Here is a 14036-nt window from a genome sequence, read left to right on the forward strand (position 1 = left end):
TGTCTTATTTTTCATTCAATAGAAATTTTACCTTTTTCTATAGTTGAATCTGTCAGTATTTTGTTTTGTCTTTTTTTAAAGAGAAACCTTTTAAAACATTGAAATTACCATTATTTTAAATACCCAAGGAGGCAATGTGATGTGATGGCCTACTAGATCTTGACCTTACGAAGGACAAGTTGAAAAGATGAGTTTCAAAGTGCTCAGGAGTATGTGTGAGGCGGAAATGTCAACCCCAGCACTGCGTGTGTGGCCACACACTGTGCACAGCCCTCCCACGATCATTGTCCCGCCTGCCTTGTATCCCGCCATGGGGTTTTCCTTAGTCCCCTTTGTGCTTAATTGGGTAGTCCTTTCCTGGGAGCTCGTGGGCTGTGCAAGGGGTTGACTTGAAGTAGAATTGGAACTTTCGTCACGACACCAACTGCATTATTATTTGAGTAGTGATTGAGTTAGTAGCAATCACCGGGAGAAAGACCATCTTTTCGTGTTAATTTTGTGTTCAATTTTGAATTGACAACAAAAAAGTGAACTCTTTAATACGTTTGCTAAACCTTGTCATAAGGTCAGTAGACCCTTAGGAAGCATTTTCTTCTCTGCCTGTAAGACACATACACATGGATATGGAGCCAGTAGAAAGAGCAGCTTCCACACAAACTACTTAGTGAGTATCGCCAGTTTCATTTTGAAGCACAATGCATTGGACCTACCCAGGACCTGTCAATCTCCATCTTTGCCAAAGAAATATAATACAGATACTGAAGATATATTGTGTAGAACTGACCTCCTTTAGAAATCTACTTTTTTTTTCTTTTTAGAATATATTTCTGTTTCCGACCTGCATATTTTACTTGTTAAGGTATTTAACAATATTTTACATTTTCTTTCAGTCTTCACAGAAAAGTACTGTACAGCTAACCATGTGGATAAGCTTCCTGGCCCAAGAGATTGGGTACAGATTCTACAGGATCAAATTAAACTGGCCAGAAGAAGGTTAAAAAGAGGCTCAGGTATGACTAAGGTGCAGAAAAATAATTGGAGAAGCACTTAATGAATTCTTAGACTTTATAAAGTGCAATACTTGGCTCTAGGTTATTTCAGCATCTTGTCTTTTGAAGGAGAGACTGTGTATAATATGCTATGATTTGCTCTCTTAAAGTCTTATTCAAATGAGTTTTGAAACTCACCTTCAGACTAAATAGTAAAAATTATGTCAGGCCACTTGCATTGAATAGTACAAGTGAAAAAGATTGCTAATCTCGTTTGTGGTCTAATGCTGTCATATATGAAAACCGGGTCTCTCTTTTATGGTTTGCTTCTGTCTGCCTATTGATTTTTATTTGTTTGAATCTGCATGACTTTATAAAAGTACAAGTTGCTTAAGGTTAGAAAAAAAAGAAGAAAGAAACTCTCTACCAGCAACACCACATCAAGTAAAAGGGATTTTAAGTGGGGGATGGGTGTGTGTGCCCACGCGTCCATGCACGGGTTGTGTGTGGGTTTAAAATTCTGGGCTTGGAGATTCTGGGATTCTTCTTCCAGGAAAAGTGAGCACCCATTTCATTGTGACTGTTCAGATTTGGTTACTGAAGTCTCAGCTTCCCCAAAGTGACAGTGGGGGCCAATTTCCTGGTGAAGAATCCCTGCGTAGTCAGCTTTCTCCCATCAAATTAGAATAACTATCTCAAACACTGCATGTTCTCACTCATAGGTGGGAATTGAACAATGAGAACACATGGACACAGGAAGGGGAACATCACACACCGGGGCCTGTTGTGCGGTGGGGGGAGGGGAGAGAGATAGCATTAGAAGATATACCTAATGTTAAATGACGAGTTAATGGGTGCAGCACACCAACATGGCACATGGATACATATGTAACAAACCTGCACGTTGTGCACATGTACTCTAAAAGTACAACTAAAAAAAAGAATAACTATCTCTAGGAGGCCACAAATCTTTAGATAATATTTTTTAATGTCATATAAATTAGTGTAGCCATTATGAAAAGCAGTATGGAGGTTCCTCAAAAATTAAAAATAGTTGGGAGGCTGAGGCAGGAGGATTTCTTGAGCCCAAGAGTTCAAGACCATCCTGGGCAACATCTCCAGATGTTTTGTGGAGACCCTATCTACACACACACACACACACACACACACACACACCAAAAAAAAAGAAAAGAAAAACACCTTAAAAATTAGCCAGGCAAGATGGCATGCACCTGTTGTCCCACCTACCTGGGAGGCTAAAATGGGAGGATCACTTGAGCCCAGGAGTTTGAGGCTGCAGTGAGCTATGATTGGCCACTGCACTGCAGTCTGGGTGACAGAGCGAGACCTTGTTTCTTAAAAAAAAAAAAAAAGGTAGAGAAATTCTGTAGAAGGCTATTCTCAGGGACCCAGAAAGACCTTGCTGGCAGTGGATCACGTGACGAAGAACACAGTTTAAATGTTGTTCTGGTGCCTTCCCCATGCTGCATATTTTAGACATAAACACACCTTATTTTCCTTCTATTGTCAGATGCTGAGACCGATTATTATGAGTTCTGGTCTCTATTCCCTTCCCCCATCCCACCAGCAAGCAGGCACGCACCCAGTAGGGATGTGCTGCCACATCCCTCTTCTCTTTCCCACAAGCAGACTGGCCAGGGAACACATTCCCTAACCATGTCTCATTTCTATTAATAATTCATATCACAAATGCCCATTTTCCCCCCAGGTTTGCCCACTTCTACAGGATGAGACCCAAGCCATAGCCAGCTCCCCACCCTTCCCCTCCTTGAGGAGCCTCCACTCACTTGCCCACTCCTGCCCCTTAGACATCAGAATATTTGATGTTGGACATTGTAACTTTTGACCACTGGTTTAGATAATCTGCCCAGATACTTGTGATCGGCTCCCTTGGCCCTTCTCTTCTGCGTTCCTAGCAGGTTCTATTAGCAACTGAGAAGTAGAAGGTGGCTGTAAGACAAAACCAACCCTGACAAGCAGACCCAAATGATATCACATCAGCAATGACCTGCCAAATACAGTTTGTCTCCCCATTTTGTCAAATCCTGTTCCACATCATTCTCCTCTAGAGCACAGAAGTGGGGCCCCGGCAAATTGAAACTAGAGCCACTTGTATATCCTTCCATGATGCCGATAGGAACCGAGGGGTCTGGATCAATAATAGTACTTGGCTCTCATGCTTTTTGTCTTGATGATTTTCAGTCTAAATGATAATACAAAATGTCTCATAGAGATTGCACAACTTCCACCTTATTTATCATATCTGGCTCCATTCCTGGAATGAGGTAGAGATTCTGACTCCACAAGCTAATTGGCTACCGCTTAAGGAAGCCTGCACTGCCTCTAGAAAAAAAGAAGTGCCCCACACAGATTTGAAAGGCCATTAATGCAAATCCAAATAGAAATTCATTTGGGGCTCTCCTCACATGGAATAATTTTTATTCTATAGCTCCAGTGATTCCTTTCCTGGTGTGCATTTTTATCATTGTCATCAGATGATTTTCTCAGAGCTGAAATCACAATATATCGTGTTAGATCTCAGAGTAAAGATGTCACTGCTGTTAAATGTTTATTGGACTTGCTCAATCTTTTCCAAATTTACCAACTTGATTGTCACCGGGGAAGAAAGACTGTGAGCTTGTTGTTGCAGATAGATGTTATAATTAAATTTGAGTAACACAACAGTGCCTTCCTCCTTGACTCTCGGCCCCTATTCATGCAGCTAGCATGTTCTGATTTATATATAATCATCTATATTTTTTTTGGTTATATATGTTCTGTTCTTACTAAAGCACATAATTGCATAGGCCTGTTTTTTCAAAGGGAGGATAGCTGAATTACAAAAGAAAGGTCAGTTTATACCCAAGACTGATCTTGTTATAACTAAATGAAAAGCAATTATACACGTAAAGAAAGTTGCTAAAATATAAAATGAACTAGAACTCGAAGATTTAAGAAATTAGCTCATATTGATGCATATGGTATATTTGGACTATTAATAGCAAAGAGATGAATAGCCCAGACATTAACCCGATTCATGTCCTTGGCATTGTTACTTACTAGCTGTGTCACCTGGAGTGAGTTTCCTAACCTCTGTCTCACTTTCCTCATTTGTTAAGATGGGCAGAACAACAGACCCACCTTGTAGAGTTTCCTAAGGGTTCAATGACACATTGCATGTCAAGTGCCCAGTGAGCATTTAATAAATGGTGGAGATTATCATTGTTATTATTATTGAAGGATTTTTAAAATCCTAGGCAATGAGAGAAGTACCATGAAGACCATCTGTCTATTCCAACTCACTCAAACCAATTAGAAGAAAATAATGTCTTCTAAATATAAACATAACATATGTTCATTATTTTTCACATATAAAATAATTTCTAAAAGCCATAGAACAAAATTTAAAATACCTAAAGCCTTTCATCCAGAGGGAAACACAGTTAACATTTTAGTATGTGCAGTATTTTTTCTATAAACCTGTTTCCAGAATTTTAATCACACCATTTGTCCTATGGTTTGACTGAATATTTTTATGTTATTAATATTCATCTACATCTTTTTCTCTTTTTTTTTTTTTTTGAGACAGAGTCTCGCTTTGTCGCCCGGGCTGTAGTGCAGTGGCGCGATCTTGGCTCACTGCAAGCTCCACCTCGCGGGTTCACGCCATTCTCCTGCCTCAGCCTCCAGAGTAGCTGGGACTACAGGCGCCCGCCACCACTCCTGGCTAATTTTTTGTATTTTTAGTAGAGACGGGGTTTCACCATCTTGGCCAGGCTGGTCTTGAACTCCTGACCTCATGATTCACCCGCCTCGGCCTCCCAAAGTGCTGGATTACAGGCATGAGCCACCACGTCCGGCCCACAAAACCTCATTTTAAGTGAAAACTGTAACTTCACTTGTTAGCCAGGATGGTCTTGATCTCCTGACCTCGTGATCCACCCTCCTCAGCCTCCCAAATGCATCATTTTTAGCGGTTGCTAATCTAATCCAATCTAGATTGGTCTTGCATATTTCATCCCTTCTCAGTGATTTTTCTTTGTGCTGGATCTAACAGGTCAGCAGACAAGGGGTCTTCCATTAATGCTAGTGAGTGTCCATCTGAGGACAAGATGTTGGAGGATGAAGGAGACAGGGGAGCCTTACAATGTTTCTAGCCATAGCTAAGCCCTGATTATGTTTAAAGCAACAATAAAAACAAGTACGTAGTACTAGTTTAGGCTTCTACTGACTCAGTGTTACAACATGGTGCCAAGGCTGACCTCATTCGACAGCCTCACAAGGGCTGCCCACGCACATTATGCAGTCAGCAGGGGCCTGCCTGTGGGGACCACAGGCCCTGGGCCATGGAGAGCACCACCAAAACTATCCCGGGGGCCGTAATGTGATGTTTTCCATCACCACGTGTTACGGGAGACTAACAAGCCCATCCCTTATCAAGGGACACATGAGCACCTTTTTTTTTTTTTTTTTTTTTTTTTTGCATTTAACAGAAGGTTTTTTGTGACTGAAGGATCTACCTTTGGAAAACTCCCAAGGAGATGGATACATTTATCAGAGACGAGCAAAGGTTTGCATTTTAAAATGTAGAAATGGAGAATCTTTTGAAGCAACGCCTATTCCTTCTTCATGACCACGTTGATGCCAGAGTTAGATTGGCAGCTCTAGGATCTGAATCAGTCATCTCCAAAGAAAGGTTCATTCTCAAAATTTCCTAAGCTGCCCCCCAGGAGTGGCTCTGGCGATGCCAAGTGCAATTCTGCAGCAGGAATTCATTGACACATGCCCTCCATGACCCTATTTAAACAATTCACCCCACATGCTGGTTCGATATTTAAGCGTATGTAGATAAGTGAAAATAAACAGAAATCATCAGTGATCAACAGAATGAGAGTCATAAGATTTTAAGAAATTTTAATACAGGAAAGTTGATTTTATATCACCATCATCAAAAAATATTCAAATAATGATATTAACATCTGTAATATGAACCAACGGTAGCTGAAAAGGGAAAAGAATGGTGAAAACTGTTATGTATACTGGAGTTTTTAAAATTACATCACTGTTTCCAGTAAAATGAATGTGCTCCCTGAAACTAATGAGATTTGTGTTTTATGTCTGTAACCAGCAGAGATCGCGGACAGTGATGAAAGACTGGATGGCATTTCTCTACCACCAACAGGTAAATAAAACGCATTTACATTTTCATCACCCCCTGGAAAATACAGCCCACAAAAATATTTGCATTGAAAATGATTTTAACGTTAGACATGCAGACACTTGAGCAAACTGCTTCTGCAGTGGACCCAGGCCCCATCATTGGAGCTTCTCAAGGCCCCCTACTCAGAGATGTTTTTCATATTGAATAGAAAAACATTTTTCTCACACTCTTATTTTCATAAAAATCTCAGAAGGGCAAATCCTCAGAACTAAGTATCACAACATTTTGCCTCCCCAAACCTTTGGACATTACAAAATATTTTTAACGTGAAATGAGATTTCACCTTAAAACGGAGACCACTAATTTTGTGATCAAATTCATGGCTAGGCTGTACTCTCCCACCTCCTCCAAACGGCCTTGGAGCCTTGAGCAGTCAGTGGACACCCAATGAATACTGTGTTTTAACTGAGCGATTTGAACAAGCCCAGCCATCCGGCGTGAGTGGCACATTCCTAATACCAGGACCAGATCAGCTGAAGACACCCTTCCATGGAAGCATTTGCTGCACGCTGTTGTGTTAAGCCATAGACATAATTCCAACTTCATATTATTTGACTCTCAAGTAATGCTTCTGACCCTGGCTTTCTACCTGTGTATGGGTTCATATCTGAGAGCCAGAGGGGCAGGTGTCTGATCAATGAGCCTTGTGGAAAACAATTTATCCCCTCCATTGGTCACAGCACTCTACTGACTTCCCTCCAAAGGATATCTGAAGATTCTCTGCCCACAAAACCCAGGTACCCCCAAAAACCCTCTTACTGAAAAAGCCCAACCAAATGTTTTTTCCTCTAGATTTGGGGTGGTCTGTGTTGATTAAATTCAGCAAATATTAGTGGAGTCTCTAGGCTGTATAGGAACTTGACTAGGCCATGTATTCATTGACAGCACATATCCCAAAATGGCAACGAAAGCCACGATCACAGGCATAGGAATGGGCCTGTGCTAGTGAACCTCAGAGCTTCAGAGCAACAGGAAAATTCAGCTGTGTAAGAGACACATTGCTTCCTCTGCCACTGAGTAGCTAAGCAACAGATCAATGGACAGATAAATGAAATGAGCTACATAGTGCAAAAAGACCTGCCTACATCAAGTTCTTCCCATATAGAGTCATTATATAAAAGAGATTTCTCTTCTTCTTTGGCTGTGTTTTCACATTTGTGAATTAAGAGAATTGAAATACGTGATCTCTGTTGTTCCTTCCCAATTTGTCATTCTCTGAGTATCAGGGCACTCATATCAGCCTCATTCTTATCACCTGGGCCCAATCCCAGGATCCATGAAATCCTAATCATAATAGACCTAGCCTTCAAAAGGCCCTTCAGGGGAGCACCATGCCTTTCTAGCTGTGCTCCCCAAGTGCCCTCCCACCCCGGGCATCTGCACTGCCTGTCCTCCTGTGTCATGTGACACAGTGAGCTTTTATTATTTGAAAACCACTCCCCTTGAAGTTTATATTCACCCCCAAGTGGTGAGTACGGAATGCCTTTGTATTTTCCCATCTGAAGTTGGATATATGTTTCCAATGAGAAAATTGAGCTCAGAGGGTGCTAGAAGAGCCTCATGGAACTGAAAAAAATGTCAAGGAATCTGAGAATGAGAAGGAACTTGAGAGATCCTCTAGTCCAATCCCTTCTTTTTATCCAGTCCTTTTATTTTACAGGAAAAAAAGCCTGAGGCCCAGAAACATTAAGTGGCTTTCCCACGGCCTCACAGCTGGTTGACAGCCTGGCCAGTACCCAGGTCCCTCGACTCCCAGCCATGATACCGTATAGCTTTCTCATACCTAAGCCAAAGCCAGCTTTTCTCTGCATGTTTCTTAAAGATCCTAAGAGATGATGGATGTGCTAATCCCTTTAGGAGTCCTCTTCACTGTCTCAGTCTTCACAATTAAAATGTTCGTCGTCAGTCGGCCCGGTTCACTGCAGCTGAAACTCATTTCTTCCAGTCTTGTCTCAAACTTTACTCAAGGCTGTGAGGTCATAATGAAGAAAATAATATAACACACCTGCAGGTCTTTTCACTAAACTATTGATAGATGTTTGATACAAATCACTAAGCAGCATGATAAATAAAAACGTTTATCATTTAGAAAAGAGGAAAAGAGGCCGGGCGCAGTGGCTCACACCTGTAATCCCAGCACTTTGGGAGGCCGAGGCGGGCGGATCATGAGGTCATGAGATCGAGACCATCCTGACTAACACGGTGAAACCCCCTCTCTACTAAAAAAAATACACAAAAAATTAGCCAGGCATGGTGGCGGGCGCCTGTAGTCCCAGCTACTCAGGAGGCTGAGGCAGGAGAATGGCGTGAACCCGGGAGGCGGAGCTTGCAGTGAGCCGAGATCGTGCCACTGCACTCCGGCTTGGGTGACAGAGCGAGGCTCCGTCTCAAAAAAAGGAAAAGAAGTCTCAGATTGGTGCTCAAATTTTGCAGTAATAAATAATCTTGATATTCACCTTGATAGCGTGTCTCGTGATTGCCTCCAAAGTAAAAATCCTCATTCTGGTTGGCTTCTTTGAATGCAGTGCTGCTCCTAACACCCCTCCTCACATGTGCCCTTTAAGAACTCCACCTTTCTCGCACATGTGGTTTCATCCTTGAACTTGAGCCTCACTGGTCAGAACCACAGGATCGACCAAGGGCTCTGATACACACTCTCATTATCCCATTTATCCGAGCTAGCAACAGTTAGTTCTTTTTAAAGATTCAACAATGCTTTTATTACTTTTTTAAGGTCTTTTTTCCTTCTTCCAAAGTTGTGTATTTGGGGGAAGGGCAGGGAAAGGGGTGTAAATGCTTAAGTGTTTCTATGAACCAGAAGTGACTAGGGTAGGGTTACAGGCAGGTCAAATGACATTTGTTTGGATGCATTACATTTAAGCAGCCTTCTGTTCATCAGGTTTTAACAGAAATGGATTCACCTTCTATAGTGCATCTATTTTATTTTCCCTTAACCCTATTCACTAAGCCTTTTTGAGCAACTACCAAGAATCAGCCCTGTGTTGGGTGCTGGTGTACAAATGCCCTCAGACTAGTGTGAGAGGCAGAAGGAATTACGTAAATGCTACAGCACAGATGTGGGGAGAGGGCCTGGGGCTCAAGAAAAGCCACCCAGGAGCTAGGGACAATTTGCATTAAAAAAAGAAAAGTATAGAGAAAGTGAAATCAAAACAGTGCTTTCTAAAATTTAAAATGGGGCTTCCAAATTTGAAATGGGGATGCTCATCTAGACTTAGCAATTGTCATAAATTGGCATTTTACATACTTTTAAAAAATTAATAAAAGTGTAAGGAAGAACATTTCAATTGCTTTTACCACCCACAGACAACCATTATTGGATGATTTTTCACAAACGTTTCTCCATTTTATTTATTTATACGGTGGAGATCAAATATGTAAAATTTTGTTTCCTACGTGTTTTTTTAATTTTTACCTAACAAGCGTTGTTCCACTTTATGGCACATCTTCATGTGCATTATTTTAATAGCTGCATAATATTCTGTTTTGCAGGGAAATCATCTTTTAGGCCATTTTCCATGACTGGACAATATGTGGATATACTCTAATAGTAACACACATTCGTGGCCTTTCTCATAAAAAATCATTACAAATTTCCAATTTCTACAGTTGCTCATGGAGGACAACTAAAGCCTTGGCTAAAAACTTAGCGACTTAACTGTGAAACCCAGACACCTCCCCAGTAAATTCTTTACTGTCCAGAACGCCCACCTCCAGCCATGTCACAGAAACATGTACAACTCTTCCTTAGAGAAAGTGGCTCTCCGCCTTCATTTTCTTGTCTCTTGTAGGTAATATATTTGACACCAGGAGAGAAAACACGGAGGATACAGAACCAGGTTTCATTGCCTAGACTTTTATTTTAGTGACATTGTTCAGTGGCATATGTAACTTCCATTTGAATTTCCGCAAAGATCCACGTAGCATTTCAGGTTCCTGCAAAGTGTGGGTGTTCTGTGAAGTTTACCTGTCATGTTTGAATAGTTTCATATACTTTCTTTGTAATGTGTGATAACCAAACCTCCAATTTGGTATAAGATTTTTTAAATCATTTTTAGGGTTGATTTGTTACCCTTTAAAAGTCCAGCATATGATTCAGTTAGTTCATTGTCCATGATAAAGAAGTGGTTCTCTCTTCCCTGTTTTCATGCAAAACCTCAGTGTGAATATAGAGCTTTGAAACATATTTATTTTAATGTAAATTGCTTAGATGCAGTATAAAGGAGAATGGCTCTTTCCAGTGCTGAGAGAGCATTTGTGAAGGCCAAAATTAATTAGACCATCATCTTAGAAGATGAAAAAGTTGTTTTGGGAGATAGGATAGCTCTGACCTATAAGATGAAATCATTCATGACATCAGTGCCCCCCAAATAGCCATTTGTAACTGAGTAAGTGCAAATGACCTATGAGTTCTTAGGAAAGAAAAGCCTTTCACCTAAGTTGCGTCAACATAATGACAAAATAACTAATTAAAAGGTGAGAAAACCAGTCAATTATCTACCTGATACCTGACAGCCATTTTAACAGATGGTCTTAACTGAGTGGTACAGGGTTTTGGCACTATGTGGCAAATAGCTAAAAATGTACTTAATATTATATCGTTTATTTGGTTCCTAGTATACTTGCTCTCCGCTTTATATAAAACTAATTTATGAAAATCTGTATTTATTTTAAAAAGGTATCTTGCCATGAAGGTATTTGTTTTATAGAAATATTTACCTCCAGATTTCTTTCTCTAATAAGATGGTGAATTTAAAACACTGTGTTATTTAGAAACATTGCATTTACACTTCATTTATTGTATAAAGCAAATTGCATTGAATCTTTGCCACTTGACCCAAAGGTCAAAAATTGGCATGAAAACAATTTGGACTACAGATCACCAAACCCGGGGTTCACACCTGTCCACTAGCAGTTCCAATGCCTTCCCCTAGCCCTGGATTTGGCAAAGCACAGAATGTTAAGAGCTAAAAGTTACTGTAGAGGCTACTCAGTCCCACCCAGGAAAACTGAGGATGAATGAGGGTAAGCGGTTGGCCCAGAGCCCGTTAACCCCTCCGTGGCTGGGGCCCTGCCTAGAACCCGAATTTCCTGACTACCCTGTCCAAGGTGTTCGTGTCACATCACACTGAAACGCTAAACCTAGAGGTAGGAGGGGCCCTTGGGATAAATCCCTGTTCCACCAAAGACCAGCTAGTCATCAAAGATGAGAGAAGGCATCCCTGTACTGTGACAAAAAGCTGGCCTTAGGCGTGGCTTGTAGAATCAATCTAACTACTAGACAAGTTACATCTCATATATGTGTGGCTTCTTTTTCTTCTTTTGGGGGGCTACAAGGAAGTTTTGGAGAAATTATTTCCGGCATACCTTTTCGTTAGCCTTTTTCCATTTCTGGCCAGTAAGTAATCCCTTTCCTGACAACAGTCCCTTTGTTTTATCGAGTGGTCTGATGAAGTACTGCAAACCGCGGCTCTCGTGTTTCTTGCACCATGGGTTTTAAAATCTGTCCTCTGCCTCCCACAAGGAAATATTACCCAAGGGAAGGGAAAAGATTAATTAGTGACCTTTCGCTCTGTTAAAATAGGATGAGTATGTTGCTGGTCAAGGCAGAAACGCTAACTACCAACTGTGGTCTGTTAGAGATTTGCTGGGAACCTTCAGAAGCACTGCCTTCCAAGGCGGGGCCACAGCTTGGAGTGTTCAACACTTGAGGACGGGTGGGGCTTGTTCAACCCAAAGATATGTGCAATGAATGGATCCACACACTGGAAATGTATCAAAACTGCAACAGTAAAATCATATTTTGTAAATTAAAACTGTGTTTACTTACTGTGACTACTGTTCAGACTTTATTCAGAAACCCTTTTTGTAGGCTTTCTTAGCAAAAAAAAAAAAAAACCATATCTATGGATAATGTCTCAATCTTCTGTATATATGTTTTATTAATATGTAAATATTTAGATTTTTTTAAATTACTATGTTCTTTAAAAAAGAATTCAATGCAAGCCTGGTTGTGAAAATGGTGTACAACATTGTGTTGTGGTATCAATTCCCAAGATGCTCTTTATGTCTGATCTGGAAGAATACAATAAATTACTTTAATTGAACGTGCGTGCGGATCTTGCCTGTGTGCCGGTCTTCCTGTGTTTATGAAGAGAAGTCAGTGCCGTTCATTAATTAAAAGGTATTATTAATACTCTGATGATCTCCCACAGAAGTTATATCTCCTGATGAAGTTAATTTTAAAAAATAAAGAGACCACCTAGATTGCTGCCAGAGTGAAAGAAAGCCTTCAGACGCTGGAAAGGCTGTGTCTGGCTGTTAGATCAATGGCTACAGCAAGTCCCACAGAAACACTTGAGCGTTAAGTACTGAGATGCTTGAAGCCTAATTTTAAATGAATTAGGTAGCTTTATAATCTTCACTTAAAAGGTTAAGCCCTGCTTCTATGGAAACAACACATCAGACGGACAAATCAATCTTCTCCGATGCAGAGCGGCTGCCGCCGCAGAATCGCTCGCTTCCCCTCATTGAACACAGGAGGGCGCCACTCCCCGCCGGGCACCTGCCCCCCGCCGCCTCCCGCGGACGTGCTCTGTCCCCTGCTCTGAGCGGGCCGCACCAGCGGGCTGGAATCCAGCTTCTTCGGAGGTTCAATTCAGGGTCTGACTCTGGGCCCCTGGTTTTAGAGGGGCCTCGGACAGCTGTGAAGAGAGGCGGGCGGGTAGGGGCAGGAGCTGCTGCCTGAGAAGGCACCCGCACCTGGGCAGGGAGCCACAGGGCGAGCTGTTGCAAAAACAGATGTGGGCTCCAGCCCGTGAGTCTTGCAGGTGTCCGCGCTGCTCTGAAGCTGGAGTCAGGCTCCAGTCCTCGCCTCTGCCTTGACGCCCCCAGCTTCCGGACCCACGTCATATCTTTTGGCCCAAGGCCCCTGGGATGCCCTTGATCCCACAGGGCTGGCAGGGATGGGTGTTTTGAGGTATCCTGGAAGAACAGCTCGAAGACCTCTCTAACCCAATGGCCAGGGGACCCCATTTCGCCACAGGAGGCTCCCCTGGAAGACGCTTGCACACCTGCCTCAGTTGTCACCTCTCCTATCCTCCACCCCCCAAACACCCCTCCCCAAGGATCTGGGGACACAGCTGGCTCATTTCCCAGCAGCACCCGAGTTCAGCTGCACCATTTTACTGAACACCAACTGGGCAGACACGGTGGGTGTTTAGGGCGACTGGTTTCGGGATAAAAGAGAAAAGAGGGGCGAGGGGGAGGCGCGGCCACGTCCTGGCACTAAACTGCTAGCCTTGCACCATCCCGAGGGTCTGGGACGGCGTGGGCAGCCGCGGAGCATCTGAAGGGAAAGGTCTTGATCGGAGTCCTATCTTAGGTCGATCCACCTGGCTGAAGCAGGGAGCATTCGCAGGAGGGGGCGGGCTGAAGACAAGGGATCCCATGAAGAGGCTGTTGGAAGGGGCTCAAAACCCACAAAGCCACGCCTGAGAAAGAATCAGCTCAGGCTGGAGGAGGGAGAATGTGTCAAAGCTGACACCAGGTTTCTGGCTGGGGAACCAGGAGGGGTGTCACTTGCACTCACTGAGATAAGGAACACAGGGTGTGACGATTTGGAGGAGACAGGTGAGTTACTCCATTCATTCATTCATTCCACAGGTGCTTGTGGTGGGCCCTGCACTGTTCTGCCGGGTGGGAGTGCAGCGGTGACCCTAGTCTTGCAGAGCTCACCTCAGACAATGTCACAAGAAAAGGGACAGATGGCGGAACCCTGGGAGGAG

General features: G+C 42.6%; 1 protein-coding gene across 14 annotated transcripts in view; it reads left to right on the plus strand.

Moving 5' to 3' along the window:
- BEND7 (BEN domain containing 7) overlaps window positions 1–12131 on the plus strand; it is an 87180-nt gene extending 75049 nt beyond the window's left edge. The window contains exons 7-9 of one of the 14 annotated variants that reach the window (XM_063610128.1): window positions 891–1010; window positions 6139–6192; window positions 6559–7593. In XM_063610128.1, the coding sequence (XP_063466198.1) occupies window positions 891–1010; window positions 6139–6192; window positions 6559–6752 (368 nt within the window). In that variant the 3' untranslated portion in view covers window positions 6753–7593. Of the gene's footprint in view, window positions 1–890; window positions 1011–5503; window positions 5670–6138; window positions 6320–6558; window positions 7594–7891; window positions 9555–9741 lie in introns of those variants that run through there. The other 13 variants (XM_063610129.1, XM_063610133.1, XM_063610137.1 and 10 more) reach the window with 13 other exon arrangements.
- Window positions 12132–14036: the final 1905 nt, after the last annotated feature.

This window comes from Symphalangus syndactylus, chromosome 10 (genome assembly GCF_028878055.3).
Source record: "Symphalangus syndactylus isolate Jambi chromosome 10, NHGRI_mSymSyn1-v2.1_pri, whole genome shotgun sequence".
Classification (NCBI taxonomy): domain Eukaryota; kingdom Metazoa; phylum Chordata; class Mammalia; order Primates; family Hylobatidae; genus Symphalangus; species Symphalangus syndactylus.